Source organism: Mytilus edulis, chromosome 2 (genome assembly GCF_963676685.1).
Source record: "Mytilus edulis chromosome 2, xbMytEdul2.2, whole genome shotgun sequence".
In the NCBI taxonomy this organism is placed as follows: Eukaryota; Metazoa; Mollusca; class Bivalvia; order Mytilida; family Mytilidae; genus Mytilus; species Mytilus edulis.
In genome coordinates this window covers 5688252-5704386 of record NC_092345.1, presented here as the reverse complement: position 1 = coordinate 5704386, position 16135 = coordinate 5688252, and the positions used below count along the sequence as shown (strand labels likewise).

Here is a 16135-nt window from a genome sequence, read left to right as displayed (position 1 = left end):
AATTCTTTTATCATTTCAAAATTTCATTTTAAAAGGAATAACTTGAAATGTAATCCTACGCATTTTTTTTCAAATTGCGTGCTTAAAGAATAATCCATATTCAAATTTGCGTACATCCATGTACAGGATGAAGCTCAATGAAATGTAAATATTGTATTTCATTAGAATTCATAATGGCAATTGCAAAAAAGAAACACAATATTTTTATAATCAAAAACGAAACCAAACTATTCCTTTTGGATTTTCTTCGTTATTAATTTTAAGGATTATAAGTTGATAAGTTGATGTAATTGATGGTAAAAAGAAAACCATTGAATAAGAAGATGAAATTGCTTATGACATCAGAGTATATATAAGCTTAGAAAACAGATATAAAGTCCTTCTAATGGAATGGGTCCTAAATCTTTTCTATCGGATTACAGACAATGCTAAAGGTTAGATGGACAGTAAAATTATATAAATCACTATACTTCTTACAGTGTAATGGTCAATTTTCACTGTTGAAAACATTGAGTTCGGTTTACAGATAATGTCAACAAATACTTAATCTTAGCAAATTAAGATCCTGTTGACAAATTATGCGTGGGACATTCTAATTGCTTCAGGCTTTTCCTAATCTCAAATGAATTAGACGAACAAACTAATATTTTATATATAACGAGAAAATCTACATGGAATGTTCGTTGTTATAAATAGTAGGAGTTAATTTTTATTGGAATGAAAAATAGAAAAATTTTATATAGAAAAGAAAAGTTTATAATCGGATAGTAACATATGATACCACTGCTGTTAATAATAACAAATCAGATTCAAGTAGTCATTAATGAATCACAACAAAATGAGGAAGTACATGATTAAATTATTTTGTTACATTTAATTGAAGAAATAAATAAACAGTTAGCAAGCCTTAAATTTTTAGTACAGTGATTTAAGCATTAAAATCATTCGATTCATTAGATTTTTACCACTAAACAGGGTCTGCTCAGGTTTGATAAATTAGTAAATTCAAGTTTTAATAAAGCAAAAAACTACACGCTCCCTAATTTTCATATAACTAAATTAACATAAGAGACATGCATAAAAAATTTATGAAGTTTCACATTTATGCATGTTATAAGGCAATTCCTAATGTAATTGGGATCCGATCAAATAAATTCAGCTTAAGTGGAAGAGGATTCACTCTTCAGACTAGGGATTTTCAATGGTTTAACATTACTCGTTGTGAGCACACTACCCGAATGCAACTTGATCTAATGGTTTTCACATGATGAGAGGGATCATCAGCTTCTTGATGGTTATTTTTCTTTGAATACACAATGTATTCTATCAATTACTTGCTATGCTTTATCTTAGCATATATCCTTATACATATTGGGTAATTTCATTGCCAACAAACTTTTTTTAATTCTTGTCTTTCATTTTTGTTTATATGCTTGTGTAACCTTTCAGCTTATATGTAAAAGGAGCATATGTTTATTTGTGTTAATAAAGCCCTGAATTCTGAAATAATTCACATGATACATTTTTATTTTTATTTGTTGACATATTTATTTGTTTTTATAATAGTTAAGAGTGTAACAAAATGTTGACTGCTGTACTTCTGTTTTTGTCATTTTTACGTATTATGTCCGTTTGTTTTGTTCACACGTTGATATCAATGTAGTGCCATTTAACGCAAATGTCACCCAAGTGAGAGGTTAGCTAGCTATTAATAAATTTTAAATATACCAATTTCTACATAAGAAAATTTCAGTTTCAAATCAGTTGTTATCCATTCGTTTGATGTGTTGGAGCTTTTGTTTTTGCCATTTGATAATGAACTTTCCGTTTTGCGTTTTCCATGGAGTTCGGTTTTTTTGTTATTTTACTGTTTAGGAGGGGACAAAATCCTAGTTAAATGCAATATTAGTCATTTCACTTACCACATACCATTTTTTTTCCACATTTGTTTTATATTGATAGCAACTATAATCAAAACAGAAGTTTAATCTGAAATTTAGAACTAATAAGCTCAATGTTAATTTTGCTCATTTGGTATCTTTAAATTATCCAGTGACTGTATATAAAGTTTAAATCCAAACAAAACAACACTTAAATGTCTGTCATCAACACCAAATTCCTTAAAAAACAAACTTATTTGAAAGACGATAAACATTGACAAGGTTCCATTCTTTCATTACCAAACACTGCATTATTAAGGAAAACACATCACAGAATCGTAGTACACCGATATCATTCTGTGTTTGTTGTGGGAAGAAACAAACAGTTTGTTTCCAGACTTATATCAAGTGCAGCTTTTAGTATATGCATGTCTGTAATTTTACTTATATAACTTGCCTTTGAAAATTTTTTTAACTTAATTTAGAATCAACCAATGTGTTTAAAATCATGAATATGATTGGGTAGTGTCCAATATGATTTTGAGTTGTTTCCTCATTGTGGCTTATCCAACTTCCCTGTTAAGTTTTTTTGTTGTTATTATTTCAGGCAATCAGGTGCATGATTTACCTGTACTAGATCTGTCTAGACCAATTTTAAAGTGTTTTCAAATTTCATATTTAGAATTATCTATTATGTAATAGTTCGGTATTTTTGAAACAAAAGGAAATAGAAAATAATCTTTTTGAAACAATATTATCATATAATGATACATCCTATATATATTTTCTCAATTAATGGTTGTCCCTTTTGAGGATTGCTCGGTTCGTCATTTAGGAAAAAGTAAAATTACGAACATACTGAATTTCTAAATCTTAAAGTCCCTTATCGAATAGCACAATCAAAAGCTCAAGCATATCAAACAAATATTCCTGATTGAAACATGCGTTTCCTTAAGAATACAGTGGTGGGTTAAACCTGGTTTTATAGCTAGCTGAAACTCTTACTTGTTTAACAATTGCTATAATTCAATTTATTGACAACAATTTGTGAACATAACTTATATTCATGCATTCTGTTTAATATTTTCGTAAGTGTAAAGCAACACGGCGTGTTGGATAAAATGACCCTACAGTGGAAATTCAACCAATGACGTGATTTTATCGTTATATGAACACTTATAACCCATTTGATTCTGAGACGGCCAATGACAGATATATGGTCTGTTTAAATAATTCGAGAAAAATCGTTCAACGGTATAAGGAATCGTAAGCTATGTAATTTCTGTGAGTGAACAAAAATATTCTTTTTTGATAAGAGATAACCCAAAGTTTGCATTGTTGAGTAAAGAGTATAGGGAAGATAACTCCCTATTATTTTGAAGCAGCTTTTCAGTGTTTAAATATAGAATTTCAAAATTTCAAAATTTTAAAAGCCAAACATTAACTTATGTGCTCCAATTGGTTCTTCTAGTTGCAAAGATTGTGCTTATCATGGAAATTAAAATCCAATTGGCAATGGTAAGAGAACTAGGAATAGCAGAATTTGATGTAACTGTCATACAAGTGAAAGTTTTAAATAGTTTTAAAACCAGATTTAATCCACCATATTCTACATTAGAAAAATGTCTGTACCAATTCAGGAACATGACAGTTGTTATCCGTTCGTTTGATGTGTGAGAACTTTTTGATATTTCCATTCGATTAAGGACTTTCCATTTTGAATTATCAGTGTTTAAATATAGAATTTGAAAGCACAATAAAACCCAAAGATGAACTCATGTGGCCAATTGGTTCTTCTAATTGAAAAGATTGTGCTTATCACGGAAATTAAAATCCGATTGGAAATGGTAAGAGAACTAGGAATAGCAGAATTTGATGTAACGATCATACAAGTGAGAGTTTTAAATAGTTTTAAAACCAGGTTTAATCCACCATATTCTGCATCAGACAAATGCCTGTACCAAGTCAGGAACATGACAGTTGTTATCAATTCGTTTGATGTGTTTGATCTTTTTGATTTTTCCATTCGATTAAGGACTTTCCATTTTGAATTTTCCTCGGAGTTCAGTAATTTGGTGGTTTTGCTTGTTACTGGGCCATTTACCAAACATGTATTAAACATTTTAAAAAAAACGTGTTCGTTTTGTTAGTCATTTCAAGTTAACATTTCCTATAACGAAAGGCATTTAAAAGTATGTGTACCACTAAAAAAAGAATTTCCTTGATATCCAGGCGATAAGCTGTTAGTTCGTATATGATTGTCGTTGTCTTCATATTAAGTTTCCTTACTGTTCCATGTGGAAGTATTTTGTAAAGAGGGTTAATGGTTTAAACCTAATCAACGTGCTTATTGGCGTGTCATGAAACGATTACTGCTGCAATAGCATCTGGTTTGTAAACACAGAATAATCATCTACTGTATTAAATAAAGTCATGTTCGTTTAAATAACGAGATCTTTCTAGAACAATATCTATTTAATGTATTAACTAATGACTTAATATGCTCTCGAAGTACTAGAACTATACTACAACTTAAAGTTGTATCAAGCTCAATTTCGTTGTTGTATAAAAGTACAATAAAGGTTAAGGTTTTTTGCAATCAATAATAATAATACTGCAACGACTTGTCATCAGTAGATAGGGTACATATGGTCTGCTTCATAAATTAGTAAGAGTCGAAAAACGAAGTTTTATAGAGAAATGTTACATTGAACGATTGAGTGTCACTAGTCAGATATTCATATAGTAAATAAAGGCAACAGTAGTATACCACTGTTTGGAAGTCATAAATCGATTGAGAGACAACAAATCCGGGTTACAAACTAAAACGAAGGTAAACACATCAACTATAAGAGGGAAACAACGAAACAACAGAAACATTGAAGTACAACAAAAAACCCAAACGACAATTCAACACACACGAAACGAACTATTAAATAACAACTGCCATTTTCCTGACTTGGTACAGGACATTTTAAGAAATAATGGTGATTTGAACGTGGTTTTGCGGCTAGCCAAACCTCGCGCTTTTATTACAACGCTAAATATAATATTTCTGATATTTCTTGTTTAGGAAGTCAAAACGATGGATTGACCATTTTTTCACGGAATGGTTTCGTATTAAATAGAAGTACCAAGTAAACGAAATATTAGAATAACAATTCAAATATCATTACTTGTTTTATCCACCATTTTCAACAGATAGAAATGCCTGTACCAAGTCAGAAATATCACAGCTGTTTTCAAACTGTTTGATGTGTTTGTGTTATTATTTAGCCATTTGATAAAGGACAAGCCGATTTGATTTTTCTTTTCAGATTTTTTGTCATTTTACTTTTATATATTCGTAAAAACCATTGGAACATATCACAATATACTTGCAGCCATTGTAATTCAGTTGATATAGATAAAAATAGATATATGATATAATGGACAGATGTATACTGTGACAGAGTTAACATGTATGTAGTGCATTCGAGAACAGTACTACAATTGTATAATACTGATTGAAGAACAGATAACACTTGTCTTTTGTATGAACTTTATCTGGTGCGAATTCGTCCAACAGTTGTTGAGTCGTTAAACCAGTAGGGCATTGGGCATATCTAACTGTATACAATGTTTATATCGTACCCGTTTACAATTATCCGAAAATTGATTTTGTTAAGATTTATATGCACCTAGTAAATGTAAATAGATTGACGCTAAACAGTTTGCTGATATAGTCGAATAGAATTTAAAACTTTTCTGAAAATGTGATGGCCTGTAGTAAAACATGTCTTTGGAGACACCCGAAAACAACAGTCTCACTAAGGTCATTAAGTCTGACTTTTTGAATCGCATTGTGGTTCGGTTACAAATGAACAGAAGCAGATTCGAAAATCAGTTAATCACTGTTGCCTATATTTATAACCAAATAATATTGGGTCTTCTTCTTAAAAAGAGTAAATACCAAATCAAAGTGATTATATCGTGTACCTAATCACAATGACCAGATTATGTATTGAATACAACTCCTGGAATCAATCCAAAGTTTTACAAATTACAATGATTCATAATTAGTTCATCATCATAACATTAATTGTAAGTATATTATTGGCTCTATTTAATGACGACTTGGTATTAAATGACGACTTCAGTATGCATACTTTAAAGATTTATCCTAACGAACTGACTTTAAAAAGTTCTAATTAGTTATTATGATAATAATAAACACTGCCCTTTCCTGATATCAATATCTTTAACAGGAAGTTAAATACCGAAGATTTTGTTAAAAGATGATTTGTCTTTTCATATTGTTAGCTATTTACTTTTTCCCTTCTCATTATCTTATGGTGGTTTTATATCTCATCTTATTCGATTCGCATACGTATGTAACAACGATCTTGATTTTAACGAAAGAAATCTATGTATTCTTTACTGAACATTTATTACACAAACTAGTCAAAACATTTACTTAATTTCATCATCAGTACAAGGACATCGTTTGTAAAAATGAATCAACATGCAGACATCTTATACGTTCAGGTATTTCACATTCAGTACTTCATGATAATATTCTTTACAAAAGACAAAAACGTCGACATGCACCTCAAAAGCTAACCAAAACTTTAAACAGACTTTTTCAGAAGGAATATACTGTTGTCAGGTCATTAAGAATGGCATATTTTGGTATTAATATTGATTCACTCATAGGGTCTTTGCATCGGATATAAACACATTTACTCTAAAACCAGTTTGTGTCATGATTCGGGGTTTGTTCTTCTCATATATGTTATGATGATTTGTATTATACCCTTAATGGGAGGAATTGTGCTTGATTTTCATATGATAATTTATGTATCATTGTCACTTTGCTTAGCTATTTATGTTACCTATATTTACTTCGTTCTCAGATATCATTTAAACTCAGTTTCACTGTGCGTGTTGCTGTGTGTTTTTCTTTTCTATACTGGCTAAAATTAAAGGAGGAGGGTTGAGATTCAGAAAACTTATTTATCCCCGCCGCATGTTTGTGTCCGTCTCAAAACAGGAGCCTGTTATCTTTGTTAGTCTTGCATATATTTTTTTTTTTTATTTTTCAGTCAGTTTATATGTTTTGAGTTTAGTATGACGTCCGAAAGAACAAGTACACATAGTTATTTAGGGGGCCAGCTACGGTGTCGATTTTTCTCGCTGCATTTACGACCCAATTGTAGCCTTCGGCTGTTTCACGCTCTATGGTTGTTTTCTCTTTGACATAATCCTAATTTATATTCTGAATTTTATGTGGTTTTTAAAACAAACGTAATTACGAGACAGTATAAATATATCTACAGCGATGCTCGTGGCCAATACATTTGAAAATCCAAAACGTATTAAAACAAAATGAAAAGCTATTAAACTAAAATGGAACTTGATATTTCAATCTTCATTCTTTATAATCTTTGGTTTTTACTGTCAATTAAATCTACTGTTTATATCTACTTTAGAAAGATTTATATTCTTTACAGCAAACTAGTCGTGTTAATTTATCTTTTTTACATTCAATTCGATAATTAAAGAAATGTTGTTGAAAACATAATTTCAAAAGTCACGTCTTGTTTAGGTGTGGTTTTACCTTATGATCTATAATAGTTGTAATGTGGAAATATCGTCGTATCACGTAGTATTAAAAATAAATTTCTTAGCGTGAAGGGTCTGTTTCAAAGACATAATGATGTGACCGCGATAATTCAATATACATGATATCTACTGAGACTGTTATATACGATGTTAGATAGTGTTTCAATGTGGTATAAACGATGTTAGATAGTGTTTCAATGTGGTATATACGATGTTAGATAGTGTTTCAATGTGGTATATACGATGTTAGATAGTGTTTCAATGTATCTGATGAGCATGCATCTCTTAGTGCAAATGTACTGTCTAAAAGGTTGATATTTAATAACCAATAAAAAAAACAGTTTCTTGAAACAATCTTATATTCCTTTTCTTTCTTTCCAATCTATGGATCAATAATCGCATTACAGATGTTTTCTTTTATTTCTTCAAATATAAAACAAATTGACATTAGCCCATGCTTACTTTAAAATTTGTTTAAATTGATGCTTTTAACATACTTTTTTGCTCTGACATTTTGTGAACGTCATACGGTGAGGTTTACATAGATTCTACGTTTTCCCAGGGAAAACTCATCTGTTGATAAATACTGCGAAAGTTTTATGTGTATCTACATATAACTATTGGTGTTATAGACGTGCATAATATCAATTCATAACAATGTAAACTGTTAAGTTTTTGAAAAAAAATGTGTACGATTTCCACTGCTTTTTAGCTACAGAAGTGCAATTTGGGGTTCTTGGTTCAATTTGGGTACTTTGACGTTATATTTGAGTGTGTAAACCCATGTTCATGACAAAAAGACCTGTAAGGTGGAGTTTTGTTGTCTTTAACATAGGGCAACTGTATATAATCTGTAATTCATCCCAAGTCAATACAAGTTATGAATAAATTAAACAGAGATTATAAGTTATTTGCCATCACCATTTAGACTACATAGTTAAAAGGAATAATTTGGATCAAGAAAAGATACAATGTTAATTGTTTAGATACCGACAATATATGTATGTCTTTGCATAATAAACAAATCTTTCAAAAATACGGTAATTATATTTCATTTTTCTAACACTAGTACTTTTTAGCATTTAGACTAAATATTTCTAAAGAAAAAAAATAGATCAAGAAAAGATAAAATGTTATTTAAATACCGACATATAAGTATATTTTTGTAAAGTAAACACCACTTTAAAACTACCATATTAAGTTAACTTCATTTTTCCAACATCTAATTCAGTAGTTTGTTCATATTTCAGTCTTTTGTTTCTAATATTGTGATTTTAAACTAACTTCATATTCAATTTCCAAACGTTTAGAGAGATGGAGTTACAACATTAAACGCTCACACATGTAAGACGCATTGCAGTTGTTTACAAAATAACGTGTTTATACCAAATGATATATCTGAAACATTTGGATATCTGGGATACAATCTTTAACAATGTTGACTATTTCCAAAGTTATCTCTAGTTAAGGGTGCATATAGCCCTAGCTTGCTTAGTTTGTTTATCGTTGTACGTTTCAGTTCTTACATTTATTTTTTATCGCTGTTGAGGGGACGAGACAATTAGAAGCTTATTAAACAAGCCATCAATCAATTGTTAAAGTTGTTTTGTATGAAATTAGTTTCAAGTCGGATTATAAACAATGAAGAAAAACATAAAAATAAAACTCACCAGTTCAACAGATCCGTACTGTCTTCTGCTGAAAACATCACGTCGAAATGTTAAATCGGACGCCGGGGAACTGAAAGAAAGAAAATTAAGTATTAATGTCGTAATTATGAGAGATCTTTACAACACAGAATTAATTTATTTCTAACTTGTTGACACAATACTGTTGACTTTAGAATAGCATTAGATTCATGGGCTTCTTTATGATAGCCGTGGTGGAGTATTACTTTAAATACATCGCTGTAGCAAAATCTAAAGATACCTCTGGGAGTATTATTTCATTTATTTTCTCTTGTTTTGTTTAAGAATGATGAATCTTGTAACATGAAAAGGTCAAAGTCGTTACAAAGTTGGTCGATTTTCTCTAGAATAAGAACTACATGTGATCCCTATTTGTAAAAGAATTTACATTTCCGGATTTAGATTACCCAGATGACACTTGTATTGGAACAGTTTTATAACAATGCACTAATGATAGTTGTTTCAACATGCAAAATTGTACATGATCTTGTAATAACATTATAGAGATTAAAGTTACATAACAAGATTTGATGCATCCAGTATTCTAGGTGTTTACATATCTTTTTTAAGGCAACTGGATGTGACCTGGTTAAATAGTGCACTCATAAATAGCAAAGAAGTATGGTAATTTTGTTTGTTTGAATTAGATTTAAAATTGAGAAAGGAAATGGGGAATGTTTCAAAGCGACAACAACCCAACCATAGAGCAGACAACAGCCGAAGGCCACCAACGGGTCTTCAATGTAGCGAGAAACTCCTTCAGCTGGCCCCTTAAAAAAAATATTTATACTAGTACAGTGATAATGGACGTCATACTAAACTCCGAATTATACACAAGAAACTAAAATTAAAAATAACGTTTTATTATTATTTTTTTTTGACGTGTATGTACTTTTCCATGGTATTACTTACTTTAATGTTAGTACTAGTTACTTGTTTATTACATATTTTTTTTATCAAAACAGTGGGGTTTCTTACAATCATAAACGACAACTATGACATGTAAACTATTTTCATCATAACCATATGTAATATACAATCAAAAACTTCAATCGTTCGGTTCATAGTGTGTTCAACTGTTCATCGAATAAGACCATTATTGAGTACCATGTAAGTATACTGGGTAACACTAGTAAACTAATTTTGATCAAGAACGGTCAGTGTATCCTTAACAGCTCATTAAATCATTTAAACATTTCTAAGCTATCAGTCAATTGTATACATTGTGGTAAATTCCATAATGTTAAAACAGCCAGCCGTGAACTAAGATCTGTCCAGTCAGTTCAATTATGTACAATTGTTTATTTGTACATGTACACATCAACAACATACTGAATTGTCTGAAAAACTACTGAACATTACTGAATTGACTGCGGAAAAGTCTTAACGGTACTGGATGTACAAAAATAAAATAATATATGTTTTCTTATGAACTTTACGTAGGTAAGTGTCGAATTCGTCATTAGCAACACGTTGGTTTTTTTTTTTTTTTTTTTTTTTTTTTTTTTATCTAAGTGACAAAATCTAATTAAGCAGGAATCTAGCGGCTAGAACACGAAAGAAAGAGACCAAAACAAGGTCACACAAACAGCCGTACGAAACACTAGAAAGAAGCATTTTGGTGACTTGAATCCTGGAACATATATTTTCAAAAACTGTGGTGTTTATTGATGTTCGCTCTTATTTTGCCCCTTTATGAATTCGGTGCCGATGTCAGGATTGTTATTAGAAAAACTAGGTATCCTCAACTAGTGGAATAAAACCTAGTAATATGTTGATGTGTTGCTTTCTAAATGGAATTATTCTATCACTTTTTTTTTTAAACAACCTGAATATCTCTTTTCATATAAGTCGAATCGACTTTAGATAAATCAACAATATTTCTTGTTACTTATCCTTACATTGATATATCTATTTTTTTTATATATATGTATATCATTCATGTACACTTCATTGTTGTTACAAAAAATGTCCGCACAATTAGTACATGTATAGTGTACATTATACATAACAAAAAAATGCCTTTTATAAACTAGATAATGTAAAGACATTAATTTAAAAGGGGGAAACATAAATAATAGAACAAATTAAGAATGAAAATGCTCAAGGGATGTATGTTGTGTATAGCGATTAACTTCCTGAAATAACGATCTGTGAGTTTCACCACATTAGTTTATATGACGTACAACTTGTAAGGAAGGCTACTTGAAAGATGATACCAGAGGACCTTCTCTAAATAAAAATGGTGACAGCAGAATCAAACATATTAGCAAATAAAAAGATAAAATATAAAATTCTCATTATAAAAAATATTTTGAACGAGTAAACCGCCAAGAAAGGGAATTTGTTAAACAAACAAAACACACAATTTTCGAAACAAAAACATACAAATTACTGTACCTTGAAGCGCGTCGTCTAAAATAGTCCTCTTTGGACCATGTCGATCGGCTTAGTGTTTCAAGTCTAAAGTTACTGGGACGCCTCCTTTTGAAATTGCACAGAGACTGTGATCTGAGTCTAAAACCGTTCATTATTTCTAGAAATCACAGTTTACAATCTCTAACACTGACGACTTATAGCGCCCCCAAATGGATGAAAGGTTACGTAAACTTTATTGAAAATCAATCAGTCAATAAAGAAATATTGAAGGTATCTTACGATAGATCAATATAGATCAGTATGTGGTGATATAGACTCCTTACGATAGATCACTATAGATCAGTCATATAATTTCCTTAAGGTAAAGTGTCGATGGATGTCGGAGATTTTATATCATTACGCTGCTGATGAGAAATCAATGGATGATTTGTTGACAACAACTGACTCCGTTTGATGAAATTATGACATTTATCACATCATCTTACACAATTAAATATTATTATACGTGAATCCATTATTTTGATGATAGATTGTTGCTAAAGTCAAGTTGAAATAAGGAATCTTCCACTGGACGATAACCGTACCAGTCTAAAGCATACATGAAAGTGTGTTGAATTTTTGTTATACGAAATGAAACGGTACGTTGACATGAAAAGACAAATCGGGTAGTCAGATTATTTTAATAAACTCTATACCAGATAGAATATATATATCAGAAAGGATTTATAAACTCAATATAGAAGTTATTGACCTTTGCCGGGGCAGTAACTTCGAAGTGGTTGAATCGATTATTTTCTTATGAAGTGCGACTTATAGCGATGCATAGGTCTCTTTAATCCGCCTTTGTCTTCTGACATAAAACTAATTGTAGTAGCCAATCCTTATTGCAGCATACGAATTTAATTTAAATATTGCGATACTATTTTAAATATTTTAGTCCTATATCGGCTTATTCATTTTTCAATTAATATTGTTGCAGCCATTTTCCTTTCAATGGTACTATATAAAGTCCGTCGAAACTGAACTGATCGTTGATATTGTCGCGAACAAATCAAAAAGTGTTAATTCTATTTGTCTGCATAAAGTACATTAAACTTTTACTATACACATAAAAATGTTTATATCATAAGTATCCAGTCGACAGAAGAATGTATTTATTTATTTGTTTTTGCTTTTTCGACTTGATCACTTACATGACTTACGTCGGAAAGAGAATAAATTAGTTTTGTACCGTAATCTATTTTTAATTAACTTTTCAATCAAATTTGATATTGGTCGGAATTGAATAAGATAAAACATCTAAATGTACTTGGTACAATCTACACTTGTTTGCGTTAACCGTAAGAATATTCTCATGCATGGTATACCAGGTCATATTTGTAAAATCAAATCATTAACGTGTAATAGTACAATGGATTAATATTTTTAATTTGTATAAAACACATTGTGAAGAAACAAGAATTTCCAGATATCGAAATGAGTGCAATTGATTGAGTTGATAATTTTTCATAGTCTAACATTTTGTCATGTTGTATAATTCAATAATCATGAATAATGAAAAAGTGAATCATTAAAACCCACATTAAGATAGGAATGGGTAAATTATGAAAAAGTCACTTACTATGAGAAAAGGATTAATGGACGAATTTACTTGTTAAATTGAAATACAATGTATGTCTTTGTCTTGGTCGAGATGGAGGATTCTAATGTATTTTTTTTTGTCCATGAACTTATGAACATATCAGTATAATCTTTTTTTCAAAATTAATAGGATAAATAAAAAAAACGGTTCTGAGTCAAACACAGGTTTTCGCAAATATGTTCCCGACTCTTAGATTATCCCTGATGAGTTCGTTTTCCTCAATATGTTTAATTAAGATTCTTCCGTATAAACACATACCATGGTGCCCATTGTGATACTAACACAACTGATTCAGTACGTTAAAATGATTACCAGTCCTAGATAGTGCAGTCTGATCGATTGCCAATGCTTCGAAGTTTGTGAAATTATGTTACTATGGAACAAAATGAAGAAGGCGAAGTTGTTCAAAGACAATTTTGGCGATTAACAACAGTATCTCCTGTTGATTTTTTTTTCATATTCTGACACAAAGTCAATTTCGATATGCACTAATCAGGTCTATCGTTTATCAAAATATGCAAAATTGTTTTACATTGTCTTATCGGGGCCTTTTATAGCTGACTATGCGGTATGGGCTTTGCTCATTGTTGAAGGACGAACGGTGACCTATAGTTGTTAATGTCTGTGTCATTTTGGTCTTTTGTGGATAGTTGTCTCATTGGCAATCATTCCACATCTTCTTTTTTATATAAAGACAAATATACTGTCAAGTTCATACCAGACTTACCGAAGTATTTCAGAGATATTTTCACCGTTTTTTTTAAAGTGTTCTTAGGTTTAAAAATATTAAAATATTAAAAATAAGATGTGGTATGATTGCTAATGAGAAAACCCTCCACCAGAGACCAAAAGACAATAAAAGTTAAAAAAACTAATGGTCAAAGCATTTTTATGTAGGACCACTAAATTTGCAACAGTAAAACCATTGTTTTACGTTTAATCAGAACTTTAAATACAGAACAGATATCTTTGAAATCTTTAATTATGATATTTCAATACGCCCTTCGAAGATATTGTACCCGGAAAACTTCCTCTTATTTTCAAAACTATAGTAGATAAGCATATCCTTGATGTAAAAGATTATACAGTTTTAATGGCATTTGAAAAATGATGGTATGTTGATTGTGTGGTTCTGTAAATATCAATAGAGGAATGACTGTAATAGTACATTAGCATCTCTTCTGAAGCGTATTATACGGGTTTTATTGCTTTTATTATGTACAATGCTGCATGGGATGATTAAATATTAGTGATTACAGGGTTTGTCTGTTTTAGCTATACAATATGTGTACAGTATGCGTACATGCAAGCCTGTTATTTTATATTTGCAGAACGTAAAAATTTCTAAACTACCAACCAGTCTTTGTAAGAATAAGTGCAATGGTTCAATTGAGAGGAGAATGAACGCCTGTGTATACGGATGTCACGAATAAACTATTAAAACAAACACAATAACTGCATTTTAAAAGTGGTTCAAGGTAACAATAATAATCTTATATTTGAAGACACCACTTCCTTATTATTAAAGGGGCCAATCATTTATATAAATATATTAACACTACACGTTTAACTGTCGAATGCTAAGAAATAGTCGATGACAGCTACTATCTCACATCCACGTCATTTTAAATCTGGTGAATCGTTGTCTCATTGGCTGTCAAACCACGTCGATGTACTTCTTCAGATCTAATGAACGCTTAATAGATTGAAAGACTTGAAAATCTTATAAACGCTTTATAGATTAAAAGATTTTAAGAGACAACAATTTTCGATTAGCAATTCATGTTGGTACTGTGAAATTTAATGTCATTACCTTCGTTTGACAAGGTCTGCCTTTACTACTTTAACCAGTTCTTGTATTGACCAGAAATTATGAAAAATGTTTGAAATAATGGCAACTAAATATGTATGATTTAAGTCTGTACATATCTCCAAAGCAAAGAATTTTGTGTGTTGCTTGAAAAAAGAGAGCGTGTACACAAATTACAATGGGCTTAGGGAACGACCATTTAACTTCAAGAGGTTAGTTCGTAAAAATATGTTCTGATTCCTACATAGTGTCAAACGACGCAACTCTCTAAAAAAAATTGCACCATGTGATTTAACAAATGAAAATAGAGTACAAACAATCTATACCCTACACCGAATTATCCTCATAGTACAAAAACTGACGAGATACAGGATCACTAAATTTATTGGTAAATGTTAGATTTTTACACAATTTTATTTATACACCGGTCGATTTTGAGCCTATCATATCATTTAAACACTTGGGTATTTCCGAAGTTTATTTGTTACTATATAACATGTTTTTTTGTTGTTTGTGTCGTGGAGTTGCTATTTTACTACAATTCAACATAGAATCTCGGTATCTATACCTCAGGAATATTAATGTGTTACTGTAAGGGATTATACTTCAACTCTTCTTTTAAATCCAAGGCATGTCCGTCCACGTGTCAAGTTATATTACACAACAAATTGTCCAGGTATTTTGTTGTTATGAAATACATATTATCAATTGAAGCATAATTTCCTTATTTATAACAATGTGTGAACTGATTTTAGACAAAAATATTACTGTACATAACATGTTTACAGTGAACAGCAGGTGCCAAGGACAAATGATTAGTGGAATAAATACAGACAACCTTTAAGCTACAAAAACATAAGAGAGCGGACAAAACCGACAAAAAACTCTTGCATCTTCATAATTTCAATTTTTAACGTTTTTATTGTTATAATATAAGGAGATGTGGTATGATTACCAATGAAGCACCCATTCACCAGAGGCTACACGACGTAGATATAATCAATTAAAAGAGATGAGATTACATTTCGGCCTTTTTCGTCAGTTGTTCAAACTCTACGATACAGGGTAAAACATTTTGCCCCTTTAAATCCATAGCTTATAAAAGATATTTTACCAAATTTAAGTAGATCCT

The 16135-nt window shown here is 30.7% G+C and overlaps 1 protein-coding gene across 3 annotated transcripts in view; it reads right to left on the bottom strand.

Annotated features, from left to right (window-relative positions):
* The window catches only part of LOC139511297 (GTPase-activating Rap/Ran-GAP domain-like protein 3), a 213585-nt gene that overhangs the window by 42629 nt on the left and 154821 nt on the right, over positions 1-16135 (bottom strand). For all 3 annotated transcript variants that reach the window (XM_071297920.1, XM_071297921.1, XM_071297922.1), the window contains exon 2: positions 9155-9224. In XM_071297920.1, the coding sequence (XP_071154021.1) occupies positions 9155-9224 (70 nt within the window). The remainder of the gene's footprint in view (positions 1-9154; positions 9225-16135) is intronic.